Source organism: Podarcis liolepis (assembly GCF_965112155.1).
Source record: "Podarcis liolepis genome assembly, chromosome: 17".
In the NCBI taxonomy this organism is placed as follows: Eukaryota; Metazoa; Chordata; class Lepidosauria; order Squamata; family Lacertidae; genus Podarcis; species Podarcis liolepis.
In genome coordinates this window covers 1,704,186-1,718,745 of record NC_139571.1, presented here as the reverse complement: position 1 = coordinate 1,718,745, position 14,560 = coordinate 1,704,186, and the positions used below count along the sequence as shown (strand labels likewise).

The 14,560-nt window shown below is 45.9% G+C and overlaps 1 protein-coding gene across 1 annotated transcript in view; it reads left to right on the top strand.

Annotated features, from left to right (window-relative positions):
* The first annotated feature begins 5,268 nt into the window (after window positions 1-5,268).
* Window positions 5,269-14,560, top strand: part of DNMT1 (DNA methyltransferase 1) — a 56,272-nt gene continuing 46,980 nt past the window's right edge. The window contains exons 1-4 of the mRNA XM_083482432.1: window positions 5,269-5,445; window positions 11,556-11,598; window positions 11,717-11,824; window positions 13,876-14,155. Coding sequence (XP_083338558.1) covers window positions 5,291-5,445; window positions 11,556-11,598; window positions 11,717-11,824; window positions 13,876-14,155 — 586 coding nt within the window. The 5' untranslated portion in view covers window positions 5,269-5,290. The remainder of the gene's footprint in view (window positions 5,446-11,555; window positions 11,599-11,716; window positions 11,825-13,875; window positions 14,156-14,560) is intronic.

Here is a 14,560-nt window from a genome sequence, read left to right as displayed (position 1 = left end):
CGGTCTACTGCCTCTAGTAATGCAAGACCCCCATAAAAGCACGTGGTTCAAAACTGTGCATCAAAAACTCCTTACATGCGGTCTGCATTCGCAATCCCTACTATCAATGGGCCTTAGTAAAGCAAAGAGCCTAATAGGCCAGCGCCTGAAAGACATTGAACGGCAAAACAACCTGACTATTCTAAAGAAAATGTGTCCATGGTATACTTACTTTCCCCCTGCCCACTTTGACTTCCCAGCTTCATATCTGTCTAAATTAACCATCCCAAAATACAGACGCGCCTTTACATTGGCTAGATGGGATGTTCTTCCCTCTGCCGTACTCGAAGGTCGTTACCAAAAGACTCCATTTGAAAAACGACTCTGCCCATGCAGAGATGGCAACACGGAAACAGTGTCCCACGTCCTCCTATCCTGCCCCCTTTATAAAGACCTAAGGAATGAGATTATTACTCCACTCATTCTCTCCAACCCCGGCCATCCACAAGACATTATACTGTTCTTTCTCTTATCTGACACGGACAGTCAGACAACAGAGAAGGTCGCAAGGTACATCGAGAGAGCTGTGAAATTGAGGGCCACCATCTGAGTGACAGACGTGTTCATCTGACGGACCTCCTTTTGTTTGTTTTTATCCCCTCTTTATGTTTATTTTATTTTATTTTTAATTCTTGTATAGCTGTGGCCTGTTGGCTTTGCTAATAAAGTTCTGATTGATTGTGGGGAGTTTATTATTTTTCTTTTCATTTCTTCTAAAATGTCTTGTTTTTCTGCTCTTTTCTTTCTTTGGTATGTGTTTTGCTGTATGAAAAAGCCCTGTATTACCGCTTTACTCACATCCCAAACAACCTTTAAATCTGTCTCTTGATTTAAATTAATTACTTCAAGTCTCTTATAAAAATAAGGTTTTACCCCTCATTTGGTGCACCTACACCAATTAACAAATTTTTTTAATTCTTCCTTATTCATCGTTAAATAGTGGTTTCGGGGCCCAACTCTGGTTTTAAATACATTACAATGCTTTTTTGTTTTGTTTGTTATGTCAGAGGTTACAAAGTCCTTTCCCAATCTTTTGTTAATCAGAATTCTTCTATGTTTCTTCGCAATATGTGTTTCTTGGAGGCTGATCACATCCAGATTTAACTTCTTCACCACATGTTTGATCTTATTTCTTTTAGTTTTACTATTCAGTCCATTTACATTCCAGGTTAAGATTTTCAATGCCATCTTATTCTTTATTTTTCTTTCACCTCGACTTTTGTTGGGTCTTATTCTTCCTGTCCTGCTTCCAGTCCAAATGCCTTTTCTCCTTCTAGCTCTTTCCCACATATTCTCCATAATTTGTCTGCTTCTGTAGGATCCTGACACCTTTGTTTTCTCCCTTTATATGTAAAATATACTCCTTCTGTATCAGAGCTGAGGGCTTCTTTCTTCACCACAAGCACCATGGGAGCCTCTCGACGTTTTTATAGTCTTTAATTACAGTATTTACAACGGGTCATTAGCACATCGTTATCATCCATCAGAGTCACTCAGTTCAGATCTCTGCTGAGGCCTGCATTTGCCCCTCCAACAGCTCATAAAATAACAAAGTTTCCCACCTCCTTTCAGCCCTCCTCCTTTCCACATGCCTCGCAAGAGCCCCCAATTCTGAGCTCGAGCTTAACCCTTGCGTTTCCTGTGAACTTCCCGGCTCCCTAGCCCTTCCTGCCTCCTGCTCTTGGCTTATTCCAATCGCTCTCTCCTCATTATCTCCCCCCCCTCGGGCACCTCGTCCACTTCTGCTCCCAGGCTCCCCCCTCCCTCTGGGGAATCTGAAACCCCTGGTTCGTCCCTGACATTCTGGGTATTCCCAATGAAGGGGATTTTATTGTATCTCAGTGCATCCGACAAATATAATTTGCTCTTTTCTTTAGCAATCTCATTGGAATTTCTTTCAAAATTATTATTTTTTGGCCATCAATCTGGAGGTTCTTTTGGCAGTACATTTGCATTACTCTTTCTTTAACTCCTTTCAAGTTAAAAATAACCATACAATCCCTCAGTTTTTTGTTTGCTTTTGCATATCTAGATTTCGCATGGAAAAATTTGTCCACTGCCGCACTGACCTCTTCTTCTAATTCAATCAGGTTAGCAAGTTCTTTTATTATTTTTTCACTTATTTCTTCCAGCAAATCCTTTAGAACGCTTCTTAATCAAAAAGTGAAGTTTTTTTTTATTTAATTCCAGAACCACCATCACATCGTGCCTGTTCATTGCATCATGCCTCCATGTCTTCTTTCATCCTCTCTTGCTCCCTCTTATTTTGACTTGTAGTTTCTTGGAAGATTCCTCCAAATATGAAGTTTTGGCCTTTAATGTCTGCACTGTTTTTCCAATTCTAATGCTTTATGTGACAAATCTTTAATTTCTGTTATACAGTGGTACCTCGGGTTAAGTACTTAATTCGTTCCAGAGGTCTGTTCTTAACCTGAAACTGTTCTTAACCTGAAGCACCACTTTAGCTAATGGGGCCTCCCGCTGCCTTTGTGCCGCCATCCTGTTCTCATCCTGAAGCAAAGTTCTTAACCCGAGGTACTATTTCTGGCTTAGCGGAGTCTGTAACCTGAAGCGTATGTAAGCTGAGGTACCACTGTAAATTTGCAACTGCTGAGGTTTTCTGTTCCAGTCTTTGTATACCTCTTTTCATTTCTTTCCTAATTTCTAATAAAATTGTCATCAGGTCTGACTTTGTTTACCTTTCTGTGATTGAACCTTTACTCTGACCTGGAGTAGTCGTTGGGCCTGAAGGTGGCTTTTTTGCTGTGTTAGCCATAATGTTATGAGTTGAATTACTAAAGTTCAAAATACAAAACTTATCATCATCATCATTGTCTTAAATTTTCAATTTCCATAAAATAAGAATCAGTACTTGTGATTTCCTCAAAATTCCAACAGATGGTCCTGTTGCTCCTCTCCTGAGAAGGTGCTTAATGAAAAATAACAAACGTAAAACAAATCCCCAGTAATTATTTTTCCCACCAGTGTCGCTGTATTTTTTGTCTCAACTATCGCTCTTTCTGATGTTTGGTTTTCTGTTTCCTGAACAATTCCAAACTTGAACTTCAGGGTATTATTCTAAGCAATGGGGCAATAATCTTTGCACGAGCATGCTGATACTAGGGCAAGTGTAAGAGAACATGGTCTATAGCAGAGGTTTTCAACCTTTTTGAGTCCACAGTTCTCTTGACCAACTACTCTTTCTGTGGCACCCCTATGGGGCTCAGGAGCCTTGTTATGTCCCCTCCCCTCCTTCCCCCCGCCTGCAGAGCTGGCATGGAGTAAAATCTGCAGGGGCTGACAAAAGAATAAACAAATACCCGCTAATAGTCTTTTTAATAAGCATTCCAGTACATTAACTGAGCTAAAAACATGCATCAAGGAAATACTGGATGCATTATTTTTAGACTTTATAAGTACTCTCTGTCAGGAACGTCCTACACACGAGTAGGCATCCGACAGAGACACATGCCTGACTGGCATGTTCTCTCCCCCCTGGTCCATCGTTCGGGAGCTTCAAAAGCTTTCTAGAGCCCAAACATCACAGCGACTGATATCAAGAAGTATCAGCACACTTCAGGATTCTGCAGAGTATTGGCAGTTCGCGTGACAGACTCAGCAGCACAGCATTTTGGCTAAACTACTTTATTTACATGTAATACACTTGGAGCATTCTGACTCAGCTCCTTCCTCTTTCTCATCAGACAGCAAAGAGAAAGAGACAAAGGATAATAGTTCCACATCACAGAACATAGTAATACAAACATCCTGTCTCCATCACTTCCCACTATGTGGAATGAAAACATACACTGTCATGTGAGAAAAACAATCCCATGACTGCAAGCACAGGGCAAGAATCCTAACACTCTCTGGCAAGTTTGCCAAACTGCAAAAGGACTTAAACTGGACATTGAGGAAGGGAAAAAGAAAGCAGGACGTGGACTTTGTGGATTGATTGATATTAAGAAACATTTTTCTTTCTCTTGCTCCTTTTCATCTTCTGAACCAAAAGAGGCAGGCACTGCAAGGGTGGAGTTAAAAAAACAGTATTTAATATTGGGAATTGTCTGAAATTTTTTTTAGAACTATCTAAAAAATGAAGGTTTTTTTTGAGACTGACAGAAGCTGGAAATGGTTCTGAAGCAGGGTAGCGTTTTTCTTTTCTTTTTTAAAGGAGAAGGGGACGACAGAGGATGAGATGGGAGGACAGTGTTCTCGAAGCTACCAGCATAAGTCTGACCAAAGTGCGGGAGGCAGTGGAGGACAGGAGGGCCTGGCGTCTCTGGTCCAGGGGGGCACAAAGAGGCGGACACAACTAAACAACAACAACAACATATTTTTACTTTATAATCTCCTGCTTTTAAAGTTTGTATGTTTGAATCAGACATTATTCTATGGTGGATTATTCTAAATATGGATTAACGGCTTTTTGAAGAATCTGAAGAAAAGAGGGAGGAAGACTTGGTTGGTTAAAAGATTTTAAATTTCCCCAAAGTGGATAATAGGAGGGCTTTTCAAGAGGTTGAAGAAAACAAACGATAAATACTGTGGATTGATACTGTTTTATAACTGTCTTTAAAATTCGTGTTTTTAGCTGAAGAAAAAACCGGGACTTTTAAAACTTCTGTCTGAGTAAAAGGTTGAATTGCTAGAACTTTCCATATCCTATAAAACCTTGTGACTGCCAGGGTAAAGGAGGAAACAGAAAAACCAAACAACAGAATGATAGTAGAGACAAAAAATACAGCGGCAGTGGGGCGGGGAAAATAAGTACAGGGGATTTTTTATTTCTTTTTTTAAAAAGTTGGTTATTTTTCCTGAGGCGCCTTCCCGGGAGAGGAGCCGCAGGGCCAGAGAGAGGGCCGGGTCTGCTCCGGGGCATTGCGGGGCCGCCGCGGAAGGAGCGCGGAGAGAAGAGCGGGGGGGGGTCCCCCGGGGATCTGCTGCCCCCGCCGCCTCAGGCAGCCGCGCTCGGGCCCCGGGGGCCGCGGAACAGCGAGCGCAGCCTCGGGCAGACGGGGCTGGGGAGGCCGCGGGCCGAAGCCGGGCGTCCCTCGGGCAGGAGCGCCTGCATTTCCCGCTGCGGGCTCCGGCCTTTCCGCTCCACACGGCAGAGCTGCATGGGCTGCTGCACGCAGAGAGATAGGAAGGAGAATGGTCCCTTTCCCCCCCCCGCCTCGCGCGCCTCTTCCGCTCCTCCCTCTCGGTGAGTGGCGGCCGTGAAGTCCCGCCCCTTCCTCCCCGACTCCGGATGGTCTGCCGGGTCCCGCTCCGCCCCTCCCTCCCTCCTCCCGGCGCGCGCGCGCGAATCCGTCTCCTCCCGGCCCGCCTGCCTCGCTGCCGCCGCCTCGCCGCCCCGATGCCCGCCCGGGCCGCCCCGCTGACCCCGGAGGAGCTGCGCCGGCGGTGAGTGCGGGCCCCTCGCTTCCCCGCCCCGCCGGTGGGGGGGTCCCCGGCCCCTTTCCCGAGGGGGCGCCTTCTCCCGCCCAGGCCGGGCCGCCCCCCCCCGCCCCCGCCCCGCGCCCTCCCGGCCCAGGAGCCTCCCAAGGAAAGTTTCCCGAAAGGCGGGCTCTGGTCTCCGGAGGGGGCGGCCGGGGGGAGCCTCGCCTGCGCGGAGGCCCGCATTACGGGGGGGGGGCGAGTTCTCCCCCTCCGGGAATTGCAGCGCCCAGGAAGGAAAGCGCTTTCCTTTTAATGCAGAATTGGAGGGGTGTCCCTAGACCTGCATTGCTTGGCTGTCAAACCACAGCTCGAAGGGGGTTCAGCTGTCGGTAAAGGTCCCCAAGGAATTCATTGTCAACTTTCCGCCCCCTCCGCCCCCCTCCCTTCTGAAGGGGCTGGTGCCCCAACTTTTCTTCGTAAAAAAAATAGGGTTCTGGGGAATGAAGGTGACTAATTCTCTGCTAGGATTTTCCAAAAGCAGCGACGATGTGAGGAGGAAGAGGAGTCACTTTTCCTGCCGCCAACCTGCCTTTCCTTGGGGTGCAGAGGGGAGAAGCAGCAGAGAAGCCGAAAGCAGCCCTTCAGTTTTCCGGGGCTTTGCCTTTCCCTTGCTGACCGGCCCCCTTTCTCTCCCTGTGCCCCCCTTGGCACCTGCAAGAGGAAATGGAGGAGCGTTTCTAGTGGAAAGCCTGGCTTGGCGGGAATGTGCCTGTGTCTCTTGAGGGGAAGGGTTAAGCGGAAGCCCGGGCAAACGCCATGGTGGGTTGGCGTCATTGGCAGCCACGAGCTTGCAATGGCTGCTTGGTTCTCCACTTCTAATGCCCGCTGCGTTTCAGTGGAGCCCTTCCCTCCGCTCCCCTTGGGAGGTGTTTTTTGGGTACACCCCCCCCCCAGGTCTAATCTCGCCTACCTGTCATTCCACATAGTAGTAGCTGTCTATTTCCCTAATCTGTTCAAAACAATTTCCTTTGTCGAAGTGCCTCTGCTTGCTGCTTCTGAAACTGATATCTGTGCTCTGCTGCCAAAACAGGTTGGGTCTGGGATGGGAGGTAAGCGCTGCCCTCTCTTGCCCCATTGGGATTTCTTCCTAGCCTAGAGGATGCCAGTTGCTTCTTTACACTGAAGTAACGCTGCACACCTTTACTGTTTCTCAACTTATTTTTGAGCTTTTGATCTTATTTCTGAAATTGTTGGTAGCAAATATTTATCAACATCATTGTTTCTGTATTCTGTTTTCTAACGTTCACTTTTCTCTCTCAGATGGAAAATAGCCATGTAATCCTTGTTCTATAGGGTGCTGTTGTAGCTCAGGGTCTGTCATGTCTCTGTGTTCCTGCTCTCAGATCCAACCTAGGTGGTCCTTTGGGCCCGATTGCAAAATGGAATCTGGAAAGTAAACAAGCTAGCCTTTTCACAGCCATGCAGACCGAAAGAAGGAAATGGTTATTTCTCATTTCTTTCCTTTTTTCAGCCTGCTTTCCACCTTGAAGACTCTAGTATGTGCATTTTGCCCACCATTACAGCTGTGAATGGTTGTGAGGCTGTAGCTTGTGCCGCAGGGTGCATCTGTTTGCGCATCTACTTCCTGAGTCTCCCTCTCAGAGCAGGGCAGGCGGGCAGCAACTGCTTCTCTGCTGTTGTCTGGAGTCAACAGTCTGGGAGGAACTCGCTTGCCTTTCCCTTATGAGAGCCAGTGGTGGCTCTAAACTTCAGCTCTGGGATTTTCCTAAACCATTTCCCCCCTTTCCGCATTTTTCGATTGTCTGCCCTCAATGGGAACATATCATTCTTGGAAGAGGAGGGGCTGATGGTAGACTCTTGTCCAACACAGCAACATGTTCTCAAACAAAACCTCTTCAGCTTCCATTATTTTCCATCTCTGTGTTGCCTTGCACACAAGTTTGGTCTATGGCGCTTTCGTATGGAAGGGAGCTTCCGAGTGAAGGATTCTGGGCCAGCAGCTCAGCCCAAGTGCTCTGCCTGTAAGTTCTATTCTAACGGTTCAGACTTCTGTTTCTCTTTGGCAAGGGGGTTGTGGGTAGGTGGCATTTCTTAGGATTCTGAATTTGGCCCAGTAGATTTGCATTGTTGACCTCAAGCAAGTTATACATTCAGCACTTTTAGTCAGAGTTAGGCAGTTTGTTGAGCACGTCTGATAATGGCAAATTTGAGGAAAAAATAATTCAGATTTGGCAGCTTCTCTTAAGAGTCTTCAAAGAGATTCTTCCCCAAGGAGAGAAGGCACTGGAAGTACTTGTATTTTAGCAGCAAGACTTCTTGCCTAACAGGCTTCCATTTCCATTTTGCACCAGGAATGGACGACTCCCTTGACATTGCAGGGAGAAGCAGATAAAGATAATGAGAATGGTGGGGGTTAAACCATTCTCAGAATTCCTTGGTGGGCTTGAGAGGAACGGACTCTCATCCGCTGTTTGCCCTGAGGTCTGGCACTCACTTCCCCATGGAGTGTGAGAACAGGCAAAGGCACTGGCTGCAGAAGCACTTTGTCTGCCGCAACACCTCGGACTCCTTTTCTGGAAATAGAGGTCACCTCATTAATTGATTTTTAAATTGGCTTTAAAATAATGGGGGTGGGTTGCTGGAAAAATATGCAATGATAAACTGTGGGACATTCAGCTGCATGAACTGAAATAAGATTTTATTTGGTGCGAGAGACTGCTGGGAGAGGGAAGCCCATGGTTTGCTTATTCTAAGCTTCTTTTTATATTTATGATTCGGCAACCCTCTCTAGAATGCAAGATGAAAAAATATTTACAAGTGAGGAAGGGAGAAATTTGAGTATTATTGAGATTAATTAGCAAGAATGAAGACTGTGTGTGACCTGAAAAGAAGAAAGGAGGGGGAGGGGAAGCTCAAGTATGCTGGAAACATAAGTGTCGTTCCCCCCACCTCCACTTAAAACATTGAAAAAGGAAGAAGAGACTGAGATTTGTTTGTGCTTCTGACAGAATGTAATTTAAGATAAAGGATAATTGGCCATAAATCTCAGCTGTAAGGAAGAAAGGAAACAGGGCTGTGGGAGTGGTGTTGCAGAGATACTGAGAGTTGCAAAGGAAAATCTCCAGCACATTCGAAAATAGCCCACTTGCCTAGGCTGAAGAAAAACAAAGGTAAAGGACCTCTGGACAGTTAAGTCCAGTCAAAGGCGACTGGGTATCTATTTATCTACTTGCACTGGTGTGCTTTTGAACTGCTAGGTTGGCAGGAGCTGGGACAGAGCAACGGGAACTCACCCCAGATTCAAACCGCAGATCTTCCGATCAGCAAGCCCAAGAGGTTCAGTTAGCAGGCTGTTGTCTGTTCTGAGACACTGAGGCAAGGGATGGAGAGATAAGTCCTTTGAGAAACTTTTGAGACGCAGTTCTGCCTCAAGTCATGATGGGAGGCAGCATCAGCTGGGAAGTGAAAGAGACAACACCATATATGGTCAAAAGGAATCTCCATGGACATAACAGTTTTTCACATGCAGGACAGAACAAAGATAATACAGTGGATGCTCGGGTTGTGAACGTGATCTGTGCGGGAAGCATGTTTGCAACCCACAGCGTTCACAACACGCAGTGCTGCGCATGTGCACACGCGGGTTGTAATTCGGAACTTATGCGCAAAGCGCAATTTAGCACTTCTGCGCATGTGCAACTACCGAAACCCAGAAGTAACCCATTCCGGTACTTCCGGGTTTCGGCGTGTCCGTAACCCGAAAAAACGCAACCTGAAGCATCTGTAACCCGAGGTATGACTGTAGTTTGAATTCCTCACTTGAAGTTTTATAAATTTATATAATATAACAACACGAATGGAAATCATTAATTATGCAGCTGTTGATTAAAAGATTATTATTATAACTGAAATATAACTGAAATTAATGAGATTATGAAACACAGTGACATAAGATCGGAAATGCATCCAATCCGTCATGCGGGAGCCATTTTAACTAAAATGTATTAATTGGAAGTTGATTGGCATTTGTATAATTGTATTAATTGGGAATTAATTGATATTGTTATAATTTGGCTATTATTGAGGGAATATTGGAAAACTAATAAAAAATTATTTACAAAAAGACTTCTCGCCTAATAGAGATTTCTTCCCTACAGTTCACTAAGTTGTAAAACAAGAATGTAGACTAGTGTGCTAAGGATGTGTTATATGCTAGGGTAGTGGTGGCTGGCCACTTTGGATTTGTAGGATAAGTAAAAAGAGACATGGGAAAAATATCAAAATTGGATGCAAAGTTGGAGTGGGGGGGGACTTGCATGTGGCGGCACTCCCTTGGCCTCAGGGAATGTTACAATGGAACAGGAATTAAATGTGCAAAGTGCAAGCAAATGGCGCCCTTTTTGCCTTGGCTTGTGTCCTGGGGCAAAGTGTGTCAGCAGCTCTTTGTTTTTGGTTGAGGGGGTGGTTCCCTGGTACGCATCCAAAGAGAAACATTTTGCCTCAATGGAGTTAAGGAATTAGTCAGTTTCTGAAAAATTTGCTCCTGTTCTTACAGGCATGTGTGTCTGTACACATCAGGAAATGGCAAAAAGTGCAGAAGAGGGTCTCCAGAGTTGCTTTCTGGAACATATTGGTGCCTGTATGTAGCTGGGGCCTCTGTTTAATCATGTGCTTTGAGGGAAAACTTTCATATGTCATTTTGTAGATTTCTGGCTTCCAGCTGGAAATGTTTGGCTCTTGAGAAGAGGACACATAGATTTTGGGGGGAGTGGAATTCAAAGCCTAAGGTCTCTATGTGAATCCACAAATGCAGACACATCAGCATAGGAAGGGGGTGACCAGAGGGAAGCAGGTTTTCTATGTGCATTGCAGGGGGTTGGACTAGATCATCCTCGTGGTCCCTTCCAACTCTATAATTCTACGATTCATCTCTCCCTTGGCCTTCGTCAGTGGAACCCATTCTTCCCCTCCAACCCAAATTGGCATGTCAGCAACCCCACTGCTGCTTCCCTCTGCGTAGGCAGCTGTGGGTCTAGGTTAGGGGTAGCCAACATGGTGACATCTGGATATTGTTGGATTTCAACTTCCATCAGCCCCAGCAAGCCTGGCCATTGGTCAGGGATGAATGGGAGTTGTAGTCAAACAAAGTCCTGCAGGACATGCTGGCTGGCTTGCCCTGGTCTAGGTGCTGCCTCTGAAGGGCTGAGCTTGGCTTTGGCTCCCCCCCCAGCCAACTCTTCCTGGGAAATTAGGGAAGCATTCCACAGATCTGAAATAATCCTTGCTAGCCAGCTAGAACGTGCTCTCAGTTTGTGGGTCTGTGAAGGGGTGGGCAGTAGCATGGATTTCCTCCCTAAATTGAGCACTCTAGACCCCCACCCCAGCTATTCTAAGGGATAATCTTTCTACATAGGTTTCTATCCCACTCAATTCCAATTCTTCCCTCAGAATGGTTTTGTTGGATTGCCATCTTAGTGAATATGGCAAATAAAGCAACAACAAAACAAATAACAGCATGGAATGCTAAGGCATGCTTGACTTCTTCCCGGGTTCTTTGTCCTTCCTGGGCTTGGATGACCAGATTCTCGTGTCAGATGAGGGAGACATCCATTTTCTCACTCTGTGGAAATGTATTGATTTCTCTTTCTCGAGGTGAGGCTTCCTGAGCAGTGCTGGTGGGGAGAACCAACCAAGTGATGCCAACCCAGCCACAGCCATTAACAGGGCTAGAATAAGGGAGGTGGAAGTAACATTTTATTCTTTCAGCCAACTTAGGTATCTCCTTATTCTCTGCAGTAAGCCAGGTGGCTCATGGGTACGATTGACAGATGACATGGTGCAGATAAAAGAATCTGAGACATCTGGAGGGGTCAGGTTCTCCATTTCTGCCAATAAACGCCGCTTCCCCCTGAGTCCTATTGCCCAGGCATGAGGGCAGCAGGGAGACGTGTGTTGGTGTCCCACATACTGCTGCCAAGCCCCTCTTTCTCCCTTCCCTACCCCAGTGTCATCCAGGAGGTGAAATACCACCTGTCCCAGCCCTCTGAAGCTCCCTTGTAAGAGGCTGTTTCCTAATGAGGAACTGTGTTTGTTTTTGTTTGTTTTTCAAACAGGCTAAAAGATCTAGAAAGGGATGAAGATGGTCTTGGTGAAAGAGTGAGTGCACGAGTGTCCCCCTCCCCCTTTTAATGGAGAGTCATGCCAGTGCCTCTTTGCAGCCACCCCCTGAGAAGGTGTGAGTTGCCAGTTTAATATGCTCTCTGTTTGTCTTTAGGAATGTGTTAAGGAAAAACTGAGTCTGATGCACGGCTTCTTGCAAGCTGATGTTCAGAATCAACTGAAAGACCTGGAGACCAAGTTTCACAAAGAGGAGCTTTCAGAGGTAGGTAATTATAGGGATGGGTCAGTTCCTCCTGTTCCATTCAGATACCGTTCTGTGGGTTTGACTGTGCCTGCCTTGCCAGTTGGATGGGGGTGATTTCTAAAATGAGAAAGGTTCTCCAGTTTGCTGCAGTTATCAACGTGTGTGTGTGTGTGTGTGTGTGTGTGTGTGTGTGTGTATTTATGTATTTATTTGTGTGGGGGGGGTATATATTCTGGGCAGATCAGATGGTTTGTGGGGTAACGTGGCAGCAAAAGACTTGTCTTTCGGTGCCACACTTCCCTGCAGACCACCTGATGCACCTGGCAGCAAAATAATAATAATAATAATAATACAGTGGTGCCTCGCAAGACGAAAAGAATCCGTTCTGTGATTCTCTTCGTCTAGCGGTTTTTTCGTCTTGCGAAGCAAGCCCATTGAAGGATTAGCGGATTAGCGCTATTAGCGGCTTTTAGAGGCTTATCTGCTGATCGGATCAGCTGATAAGCGGCTTAGCGGCTTAGAAAAAGGGGGGGAAAGGGGAAAAAACCAGCAGGAACTCACAAGACATTGTCGTCTTGCGAAGCAAGCCCATAGGAAATTTGTTTTGCGAAGCACCTCCAAAACGGAAAACTCTTTCGTCTAGCGGGTTTTCCGTCTTGCGAGGCATTCGTCTTGCGGGGCACCACTGTATTGATTGATTTTATTGCTTGCTTGCTTGATTTTATTGCTTGCTTGCTGCTGTAGGTGGTCTATGGGGTAGCATGGCAGCAAAATTAAAATGGCACCTAGACATTTTGTTTTGGCATCTAGAACACAAGTCCCAGGAGCCACATGGTTCCTAGCTTTATATAAATTGTTTTTTTTTTTAATCTAAGGCAGATTGTAAATTCCATAGATTGCTCTAGATTGCGCTAAATTGTATGACTCTGCATTAGGATCATAGCTAGGATGATAACTCCACAGTATTCTGTTGAGACAATTGCCAAAACAATAGATTTCTGCCTGTCTTTTTCTATACATATTCAAGGACACTGAGCCAGATCATTGCATTGTAGGCTAAGGGCTATTTTACACAGTGTTTGAAACTCCCATTATTCTCGGCGCATTTTGTGACTGGTAATTTCATTAGCTCGAGCAGTTTCTGAGCTCTGGGTGCAGTACTGCGCCTAAGATTTCAGCTTAAAACTGCAGAGTGGAAGAAAAGGAGGACCTTTTTCTGCCTCCCCCGCCTTCCAGCTACTCTCTGAAGACTGGAGAAGAGACCCTCTTAAGAATATCAGGGGGGGTGGGCAGGGGAAGCATGGCTTTGTTTTTTGAAATCTTTAGATGAGAACTAGACAACGTGAAACATGAATATGAGATTTTAGCTGCAGTTCATTCATTTTCAGCCTTGTATTCTTGTTATAAAAAGTGTGCCTAGGCATTCAATTGTTGCACCCATAACCTAGGTTTAAGGTGCCATTTAGCTCCCAGCCTTCGTATCTGTTTCTAACACTGATTTCATACTCTGGCCTGGCATGTAGACTCTATAGTGTTGTGCTGTAAGAATAAGTGTGTGTGTGGGGGGGTATTATTATTAAATTTTGTATACCACCCTACATCTATAGATCTCGGGGCGGTTGGCAGCATACTTATCATGCTATTGCATGTCAAAAATATTGTGTGAGTGAAAGGATATATGTGTAGATTTGACTGTGATTTATATCTTGGCCAGGCAGTTCATCTGCTGTAAAGGAGCATGGACAGATTGTCCACTGTGTTCCACAGCTGGGCGATAATCTGATTTATTGTCTGAAACCGGTATGGCATTCACATTGCACTATCAGTTTCAGACATTTTGAGCTGCCGATACGTCTTGGCTTCCCATCCACCATGTATTGGCAGCTCAAATTGCCTTCACTGGAGCTGGCAGGTTGCGTCTTTCCTCTTTTGCTCCCGGAAGAAAGACGTAGCAGGTGGAACCAGGATCTCAGAATTTCTTATCTCCCCCCTCCTCCTCTGCAAAGTCCATTGATGTGCCCAGAATATGTGCACTGCACTCAGCCTGTTCCTCTTTCCCTTTGCTGCAGGAACTGTACCTGGCCAAAGTCAAAACCTTGCTCCACCAAGAACTCGCTTTGGAGAATGGAGATAGCCTGGAGCTTGGCCAGAAGCCCAACGGCTGCACAGAAAATGGTGCCTATGGCAGTGATGAAGAGCCTGAGAGAAGAAGCAGCAAGGGAGAAGAGGACAGCACCATGGAGGTGGAGGAGGCAGCAGCATCGTCTTGCTCCTCCACACCATTGGCCTCACCCTCTGTGCCCAAAGCCCGCAGGGGTAGGAAGAGCAAGTCCAACAGTGAGAACAGAAGTACGTCATTTAGAGACTTGCTTCAACATGGCTCTTGGGAGTCTCCACTCCTTTGACTCTGGATACATAGCATAAATGGCAGGAAAGCCAAAGCCTTCTGGAAATTGAGGGTGTTTCTCTCCCCACTCCCACTTACTATTTAGGTTTCAAATAAATGAGGGCAGATGTGGCATAGTTACTTCTGTGGACTTGTTTGCCAGAGGCTGGCCTTTGACTAGTTTTATTAGCGGAGCATTGCAGGTTCTCATTTACGTTCAGCCTGGACAAATGAGCCATCTGCAGGATCTGCTCCTAGCTCCTATTCATGAATTGGCTTGCTGTCTCCTTGCATACAGATAGATTTTCATCCTGCTTTAAGAGCGTGAACCCCTTTTTTATATAAAAAAAGGGAAAATAGGAAGTGAT